Genomic DNA, 10,281 nt, shown 5'->3' with positions numbered 1-10,281 from the left:
CCGCAGCGGGAGCAGCGTGTGACGTGTGGCTCAGGCCGCATGTGGAGCCCGGAACAGCCCCGAACAGGCAAATCAATCGATAGCCGACGAATCGACGATCGAAAACGTTGCCAACGTTTTCAATCGTCGATTTTAATCGACTAAATCGATTAACTGTTGCAGCTCTATACCAAATGTAGGCATGTAGCCACATGAGGTCAATGACATCATTGGATTCCACCCCTTTGCTTGTGTGAAGTTGTGGGTGCCAGCAGCTGATTGGACAGCATGAAAGGAGCTTCCTTTGTGGCATCCAATCCTAGGCAGCCGTTCCTGGAACAGGTGTCCCCAATGGAAGATCTCCTCCATTCAGCCGCCATGCTGATTGCGATACTCTATAACCTCCATGACTGAAAAGTACAATGGTGGTTCTCACATTCCGTCCTGGGCTGTCCAACATCATCTAGCCCTGTCCTTGTCCTCCCCAGCCCATCTGTTCCTGGCTCAGCCTTTCATCTCTGATTGGACCATGGTACTGACCCTGTATTTTTTTTTTTCCGGGGTGTGTGTTTTTACAGGCATCCATCTGACCAATGACTGCACTTCTGATCTTTGGGTTCTGCCTCCTTCTGCAAACCGATAAACAGGTAACATTTTCCCTAAATTAATACATTGTAATAAGTTTAAGCAACACTGCCGCTCCGTGTAGACAGTGAGAGGGGAGAGCTGTGCTAGATTCCCTGTATTGGAGCTGACCGGGTCAATAAAGAGCCCTCATAATGGGCACAGCGGGTGTACAGACCCGGGAACTCAGCACAGGGATGGTGGGAGCTCCTCATAATGGGCACAGCAGGTGTACAGACCCAGGAACTCAGCACAGGGATGGTGGGAGCTCCTCATAATGGGCACAGCAGGTGTACAGACCCAGGAACTCAGCACAGGGATGGTGGGAGCTCCTCATAATGGGCACAGCAGGTGTACAGACCCAGGAACTCAGCACAGGGATGGTGGGAGCTCCTCATAATGGGCACAGCAGGTGTACAGACCCAGGAACTCAGCACAGGGATGGTGGGAGCTCCTCATAATGGGCACAGCAGGTGTACAGACCCAGGAACTCAGCACAGGGATGGTGGGAGCTCCTCATAATGGGCACAGCAGGTGTACAGACCCAGGAACTCAGCACAGGGATGGTGGGAGCTCCTCATAATGGGCACAGCAGGTGTACAGACCCAGGAACTCAGCACAGGGATGGTGGGAGCTCCTCATAATGGGCACAGCAGGTGTACAGACCCAGGAACTCAGCACAGGGATGGTGGGAGCTCCTCATAATGGGCACAGCAGGTGTACAGACCCAGGAACTCAGCACAGGGATGGTGGGAGCTCCTCATAATGGGCACAGCAGGTGTACAGACCCAGGAACTCAGCACAGGGATGGTGGGAGCTCCTCATAATGGGCACAGCAGGTGTACAGACCCAGGAACTCAGCACAGGGATGGTGGGAGCTCCTCATAATGGGCACAGCAGGTGTACAGACCCAGGAACTCAGCACAGGGATGGTGGGAGCTCCTCATAATGGGCACAGCAGGTGTACAGACCCAGGAACTCAGCACAGGGATGGTGGGAGCTCCTCATAATGGGCACAGCAGGTGTACAGACCCAGGAACTCAGCACAGGGATGGTGGGAGCTCCTCATAATGGGCACAGCAGGTGTACAGACCCAGGAACTCAGCACAGGGATGGTGGGAGCTCCTCATAATGGGCACAGCAGGTGTACAGACCCAGGAACTCAGCACAGGGATGGTGGGAGCTCCTCATAATGGGCACAGCAGGTGTACAGACCCAGGAACTCAGCACAGGGATGGTGGGAGCTCCTCATAATGGGCACAGCAGGTGTACAGACCCAGGAACTCAGCACAGGGATGGTGGGAGCTCCTCATAATGGGCACAGCAGGTGTACAGACCCAGGAACTCAGCACAGGGATGGTGGGAGCTCCTCATAATGGGCACAGCAGGTGTACAGACCCAGGAACTCAGCACAGGGATGGTGGGAGCTCCTCATAATGGGCACAGCAGGTGTACAGACCCAGGAACTCAGCACAGGGATGGTGGGAGCTCCTCATAATGGGCACAGCAGGTGTACAGACCCAGGAACTCAGCACAGGGATGGTGGGAGCTCCTCATAATGGGCACAGCAGGTGTACAGACCCAGGAACTCAGCACAGGGATGGTGGGAGCTCCTCATAATGGGCACAGCAGGTGTACAGACCCAGGAACTCAGCACAGGGATGGTGGGAGCTCCTCATAATGGGCACAGCAGGTGTACAGACCCAGGAACTCAGCACAGGGATGGTGGGAGCTCCTCATAATGGGCACAGCAGGTGTACAGACCCAGGAACTCAGCACAGGGATGGTGGGAGCTCCTCATAATGGGCACAGCAGGTGTACAGACCCAGGAACTCAGCACAGGGATGGTGGGAGCTCCTCATAATGGGCACAGCAGGTGTACAGACCCAGGAACTCAGCACAGGGATGGTGGGAGCTCCTCATAATGGGCACAGCAGGTGTACAGACCCAGGAACTCAGCACAGGGATGGTGGGAGCTCCTCATAATGGGCACAGCAGGTGTACAGACCCAGGAACTCAGCACAGGGATGGTGGGAGCTCCTCATAATGGGCACAGCGGGTGTACAGACCCGGGAACTCGGCATTACCCACTACTGTTACAGTGCATTCAAACAAATGGCACAGCAATGCACTGCGGTTGGCGTGTTCACGTGCGTTCCGGTAATTTATGATCAAATTGCTCTAATGGGACAATAATCCCTTTTTGGTCCCCAAAGGCAATCGGTTACTCTTTAGCGTCATTGTGCAATCTGACATCTCGGTGACTCCTGAGAAAACAGGAAACTTGATTTGAAATGAGAAGTTCTTTCCGTGTTAAATGTTACACTCTGAGTGTGACAAGACTGTAGCTCGCTATATACGGAGCTTAGGGTCACTGGAGGACGCTAGTTTATGTCCTCCCATGACCCTTAGGAGAACTATGAGGAAAAACACTGACCCCATAGTTCTCTTTTAAACTCATAACGTAACTCTTAAGGCCGGATGAAGGGGGGTATTGTATACCCCAAAACTTGTTGGATGTTTTATTCTATCTTTACAGATAATGGACTTTGTTCAACTCTATCACCAACAGTGGGGGCCCCTTTAATTCGTTATCATTTGAATGGGCTGCCAACGCATCTTGGTGGGCCAAAAATTGGAAATTTTCTCAAATGTAGCACACTACAACCCATGACTAATGCTCTACCTAGTGTTGTGGTGCGCTGCACCCCAATTTTCTTGGAGAGATGTTACCTTAGAGTGTTGGGTTGGCATTGAAAATGTATGGCGTCACAATGCACTAATGTCTGTATGTAACGTTGTGGTAACACACATGCTATGGTGATGGATGGGTCCAAATGGGATCCACGATTCACCCACACGTATGTAATTTGAGAGTAGGATTGGATATGAACTGAATGGATTGCTTAGCTAGGCCGCCTCATTACACAGTTGCAGTTGATGAGGTTGTAATATGTGTGTCCAGCTCGAACCTGCCCTCCAGATCTGTAAAATTTTGTAAATGTGTTTTTTTTCAATCTGTGCAGGTTGTGAGTCAGCGAGTCCAGCTGGGAATCTACCAGGACTCTTTCGATGACCAATATGTTGGATGTGCGGATAAAATGGAGTCCCTGGCACCAGATATACTCAAAGTGGATAGACAAGCTAACGAGGAGCTGGACGCGGCTTGGCTGGACGCCTCTGAAACATGGCCGACCAGGAAGACGTTGATCAAATCTCTTCCCGCTGGGTTCAAAGACGAGTACGGGATTGCCTTGTTAGTCTACACCAACATGACCATCCCGGTGTACAAACAGTTAAATCGGGCTGTACGGGAATATGGTACCAATCCGCCTTCCTTTGCATTCCACGCCTTACATTTTTACCTCACCAGAGCCCTGGCATTGCTCCGCGGTGGGTGTGGTGGGCAGCCTTGGCACACGTACCGGGGGGCGAGCAGGATCATGTTTGAGCCCCCTCCCAACCCTGGTGACCCCGTCCGGCTCAGCCAATTTGCCTCTTCATCTGCTGACATCAAACAGGCTCAGCAATTCGGCAACGCGTCCTTCTTCAACATCACCACCTGCTTTGGGGCAGACATACAGAACCTCTCCTACTTCCCGTCCCAGAAGGAAGTCCTGATCCCGGTGGATGAGGTCTTCCATGTAGCCCGTTATGTCGAGTGGGGCCACAAGTTTGACTTGCAGTCTTCCGGCAGGAGATGCAGCTTCTACAATTGCGCCTATCTGGGAGGTGAGTTAAAGGGGAGCTCAGGTCAGGATAAATCCGACCAGCAGGTTGAGATGAAGTTGGGTTTGGTTTTTGTTTTGGGATTTAGTGTAGTCACCAATGAGCCCCTTATTAGGAAGGGTTCTTTGGCCCTCCCATTCATCTATGGACCAAGCATGACAACTTATTCTTATGTATAACTAGATATGTAGTCAGGGCTATCTTTAATATTATTTGGGCCGTGGGCAAGATTTTGCTGATGGGCCCCCATAATCCCTGCCACCACAGGTACTCACACCACTCAGAATGGTCTTTGGCCAGCCCTTTACAATATAAGGAAGACATTCAAAATGTAAGTAGGGGAAAGTGATACATGAGGAGGTAGCTGTGTGGGGATGAATTGTTAGAGAGGGCCCTTCTGAACTTGCACGGTCTGCACAAAGGTTCTGCCTCTAACAAATTTCATTATAGCAGTCATTCAGCAAGGAAGTTCAATGTACTACCACTAGAGGGCACTGAAGAATCAGTATGTGAAATATAACCATAAAAACGTGACTCGACACTGGAACCGGTGTGATATTTTTCTAAAAGCAGCAGAAAATTCTAACTGGAGATAGAATAGAGGGTATACTACGGGTTATTCGGTGATGGATCCTTATCATTGGACCTTATCATTTTTTTCTGAGCATCAATGTAAAAAGATATTTCTTCTACTAGCAATGTCAGATGTTACTGAAAATCATTTATTGAAACAATGTGCATAGCCATAAGAAATGAACAAACCATTCTAAAGACCAATGTTGGTGGGTCATGTATTCCCATTCAAGTCTATGGAAATTGCAAAACCCACTTGAAGCAGGTCCACTGCAGGTCATAAAAAGGGCAGTTGCAGGTCAGAGGCTATGCTCACACCATGTCCGGGCCAGATCTGAAGCAGATCTGCAAATGCAGTGCAGTGCGTTTTTGCCACATTCTGTTTTTTTAGCTTAAAATGTGGTTTCAGGTGCAGTCCAGCGCATTTGCGTGCATTTTTTGATGCGTTTCCTTGCGTTCCGGTGCATTCCAGACCAGAGAAAATGAGACAAGCAGTGTTTTTTTGTCTGGACCGGAACGGACTACGTCGGTGTGAACAGAGCCCAGAAGTACCATAGGGATACATTGGGATGCTTTTCTGGTCCGGGAACAAACTGTTGTGGTTCGGGCATGGTGTGAGCAAGCCCAGAAAGCAGTCAACCACTGGTCATAAGGTGCTCAATTGCAGGTCAGAAGGTGGTCAGCTGCAGGTCAGAAGGTGGTCAGCTGCAAGTCAGAAGGTGGTCAATTGCAGGTCAGAAGGTGGTCAGCTGCAGGTCAGAAGGTGGTCAACTGCAGGTCAGAAGCTGGTCAGCTGCAGGTCAGAAGCTGGTCAATTGCTGGTCAGAAGGTGGTCAATTGCTGGTCAGAAGGTGGTCAATTGCTGGTCAGAAGGTGGTCAATTGCTGGTCAGAAGGTGGTCAAAAGGTGGCCAATTGTTTTTGAATCACTACATGAACAAGGACACCGCACCCCTAATATAGGTAAACAGCAAAAAAAGAGATAGATGGGGGCTTTTAAGGTGTCAAAAAATGCAATTAGGGATAATACACCATAGTGATGACAAAATGACATAGTAAAATAACATTTATTTGTTAAAAGATGACATGATCCACATGATAAAAATATACCCGCTAGTATCCATGATCAAACAGCATAAAACCTCCCTGGACTCTGTACATGTGCATGATACATGCATAATAAATACAATGAACTTATTTTCTCAAATACATTATAATAAATAATTTTATATAAATAGTCATAATCAAAGTGAGATATACTGCGAGTCTGTACTGCGTCCAGCCTTCTATGCATTCCGCCGAAGCTTCATCAGGAAGTCGGAGGTAACCTTTGGGATTCACATGACTATGCCAATCAGTATATTAATATTTTAAACATAATTGACAAACCAGTAACAAAATTTAACCAATTAAATACATACGTAAATCCCATAAGTGGAACAAGTATCAATCGTATAGTATAACATTGGGACGTAGCCAGGTGTGAGTGCATAAAATACATGCTAGGATCCAACCCAAATTATTCCAGCAAACTCTAGGGTAGTCAATAAGAGAAAAGACAATGTAAACGCAAGGAGACTATTAGGGTTGCACAGATACCAAGTACAGTACTCGGTACAAGTATGAGTACATGTGTATGAGTACATGTACCGATACTTTTGAGCTCCAAGACTAGACTAGAGAAAAATTCAGAAGTAAGGAGGCCGCTGTCACGTGTAAGGAGCACACGGAGCTCCCGGGATTTGTACATCTCTGGTTTAATGTACGATTTTGTTTTTATAAATATATATAAGGGATGCACAGATACCAGTTTTGCGAGTACGAGTACTGGTACCTGCCGAGTACTTACAAGTACGAGTACTGATACATTTTTGTTTAGTGTCATGTGACAGTTTTTCTAAAACAATACAGACTAATGATTTCAGGACAATGGTGGAGTGCCAGAGCCCGGTCCCAGCTGCAACCGCTGCAACCCTGGGAGTTCTCCTGAAAATGCCGAGTATCTGCACTGTTACTCAAAGTATCTGTGCATTCCTAGAGACTATAGATATCATATCCCCCATAGATATACTACCAATGGGCAACAGAGGCAATAATTTTCCGGATCATCATGTTCAGTTCCAAAAGCTCAGACTTGAACAATATTCATGTATTTTATGCACTCGCACCTGGCTGCGTCCCAATGTTATACTATACGACGGATACTTGTTTATAGATATCCTGAGGCAGAGATTGCGCTTCTCATATTTGATCGCCGTCGGTTCTCTCTCCACCCTCTCTGTTGTCCTTGACTGTTTCTGGGGATGACTCCCCCGACTGTGCGGATCCACTCACCACTAATGTCCCACTTATGGTATTTATGTATGTATTTAATTGGTTACATTTTGTTACTGGTTTGTCAATTATGTTTAAAATATTAATATACTGATTGGCATAGTCATGTGAATCCCAAAGGTTACCTCCGACTTCCTGATGAAGCTTCGGCGGAATGCATAGAAGGCTGGACGCAGTACAGACTCGCAGTATATCTCACTTTGATTATGACTAGGGTTGCACAGATACCAAGTACGAGTACAAGTACCGATACTTTTGAGCTCCAAGACTACACTAGAGAAAAATTCAAAAGTAAGGAGGCCGCTGTCACGTGTAAGGAGCACGCGGAGCTCCCGGGATTTGTACATCTCTGGTTTAATGTACGATTTAGTTTTTATAAATATAAATAAAGTGATGCACAGATACCAGTTTTGCGAGTACGAGTACTGGTACTTGCCGAGTACTTACAAGTACGAGTACTGATACATTTTTGTTTAGTGTCATGTGACAGTTTTTCTAAAACAATACAGACTAATGATTTCAGGACAGTGGTGGAGCGCCAGAGCCCGGTCCCAGCTGCAACCGCTGGTAGTTCTCATGAAAATGCCATATATCGGAACTGGTACTCGAAAAGCATCTGTGCATCCCTAATTATGACTATTAATATAACATTATTTATTATAATGTATTTGAGAAAATAAGTTCATTGTATTTATTATGCATGCATCATGCACATGTACAGAGTCCAGGGAGGTTTTATGCTGTTTGATCATGGAGACTAGCGAGTAGACATGTGCGATTCGTTTCGTTCCGAATTGAAATTCAGACGGATTTTCGGAAATTCGGACATTCGGATGTATCCGAATTCCCAATGACAGATGTAACGAATGCAAACGAATCCGAATTTCCGTTTCCGAAATTCGTTAGCGGTAGTTCGTTCGAACGTTCGTTTCGTTGTAGTTTCTTATTCGTTTCGTTCGTTGGAGCAAAGTGACATTAGAGAAGGAGAAAAACATTTTTCCCCCTCAAATGTCACTTTGCTGCGAACGAACGAAACGAATAAGAAACGAAAACGAATGTTCGAACGAACTACCGCTACCAAATTTTGTCCGAATCCGAATTGACTTTCACACCCGAAAAACGAAATAACACAAATCCGAATTTAAAACGAAACGAAACTAAACAAATTTTTTGGCAGTGCACATGTCTGCTAGCGGGTATATTTTTATCATGTGGCTCATGTCATCTTTTATAAATGTTATTTTACTATGTCATTTTGTCATCACTACGGTGTATTATCCCTAATTGCATTTTTTGACACCTTTAAAAGCCCCCATCTATCCCTTTTTTTTGCTGAATACCAGATGATATGAAGATTGCAGGAGGCATGAACAAGGGGGGTTAAATGTCAGCTTGAGCTACTGAGCTCTGCAAACAACTGACTTTTTACATCAGAGGCTGGAAAGTGTCAAAGGAAGCCGTGAGCGCCACCTGCTGGCTGCACATGAGAATCATTTGACTGACTGAAAATAAAATATTCTTTGAAATAATATTTTTACTTAAGAAATAAATATCTATGAATGTTTTTTAATATATAAAAAATACACTTTGAAGATCATTGTAATTTTTTTTCACTTGTTTTGTCTTTTCCAGGCAGGAAACGTCAGAACTGTACGTACAGTTCAGGTAAGGACTTCTTCAGGATCAGGGACGGGCTGTGCACATGGCGTGTCATAGATGAGGGAGCTGGAGGCAATGTGGAACATGATTTTGGGGTGCGTGAGATGGCAGAAGTGGGAGGTCCTTGTTTTTTTTTGCTCGGCACATAATGGCTCCTCCCCCCCCGGCTGCGCACGTCTTGTAGTATTGGATGAGTCAGTGGGAGGAGCCATTGCATCTCGAGGGTAGTGTGGAATCCCTGCAGTAGTATCCTAGGAGTTGGTACACCAGGAAGGAGTGCCGGGGGTGGGGCAGTTACCGAGCATCTCAGGAAGGTGTACTGGTGAGCCAGAGGAAGCCACATCAATATAGAGACCGTACATAAATATGGAGGACGTGTATAAATATAGAGACCGTACATAAATGTGGAGGACGTGTATAAATATAGAGGCCGTACATAAATATGAAGGACGTGTATAAATATAGAGGCCGTACATAATGGTGGAGGACGTGTATAAATATAGAGGCCATACATAATGGTGGAGGACGTGTATAAATATAGAGGCCGTACATAATGGTGGAGGACGTGTATAAATATAGAGGCCTTACATAACGGTGGAGGACGTATATAAATATAGAGACCGTATATAAATGTGGAGGACGTGTATAAATATAGAGACCGTGTATAAATGTGGAGGACGTGTATAAATATAGAGGCCATACATAAATGTGGAGGACGTGTATAAATATAGAGGCCATACATAATGGTGGAGGACGTGTATAAATATAGAGGCCGTACATAAATGTGGAGGACGTGTATAAATATAGAGGCCATACATAATGGTGGAGGACGTGTATAAATATAGAGGCCGTACATAATGGTGGAGGACGTGTATAAATATAGAGGCCGTACATAATGGTGGAGGACGTGTATAAATATAGAGGCCGTACATAAATGTGGAGGACGTGTATAAATATAGAGGCCATACATAATGGTGGAGGACGTGTATAAATATAGAGGCCGTACATAATGGTGGAGGACGTGTATAAATATAGAGGCCGTACATAATGGTGGAGGACGTGTATAAATATAGAGGCCTTACATAACGGTGGAGGACGTATATAAATATAGAGACCGTATATAAATGTGGAGGACGTGTATAAATATAGAGACCGTGTATAAATGTGGAGGACGTGTATAAATATAGAGGCCATACATAACAGTTGAGGACGTGTATAAATATAGAGACCGTACATAATGGTGGAGGACGTGTATACATATAGAGGCCGTACATAATGGTGGAGGACGTGTATAAATATAGAGACCGTACATAATGGTGGAGGACGTGTATAAATATAGAGACCGTACATAATGGTGGAGGACGTGTATAAATATAGAGACCGT

The 10,281-nt window shown here is 45.9% G+C and overlaps 1 protein-coding gene across 1 annotated transcript in view; it reads left to right on the top strand.

The window, feature by feature from the left end:
• The first annotated feature begins 550 nt into the window (after positions 1-550).
• Positions 551-10,281, top strand: part of LOC108803087 (ecto-ADP-ribosyltransferase 5-like) — a 10,620-nt gene continuing 889 nt past the window's right edge. Inside the window, exons 1-3 of the mRNA XM_018574926.1 lie at positions 551-626; positions 3,630-4,335; positions 8,871-8,903. Coding sequence (XP_018430428.1) covers positions 573-626; positions 3,630-4,335; positions 8,871-8,903 — 793 coding nt within the window. The 5' untranslated portion in view covers positions 551-572. The remainder of the gene's footprint in view (positions 627-3,629; positions 4,336-8,870; positions 8,904-10,281) is intronic.

This window comes from Nanorana parkeri, unplaced genomic scaffold, assembly GCF_000935625.1.
Source record: "Nanorana parkeri isolate BGI_ZX_2015 unplaced genomic scaffold, ASM93562v1 scaffold3378, whole genome shotgun sequence".
NCBI lineage: Eukaryota > Metazoa > Chordata > Amphibia > Anura > Dicroglossidae > Nanorana > Nanorana parkeri.
Note: the sequence above shows the minus strand (reverse complement) of the source record. Positions and strands in the feature narration are given on the sequence as shown.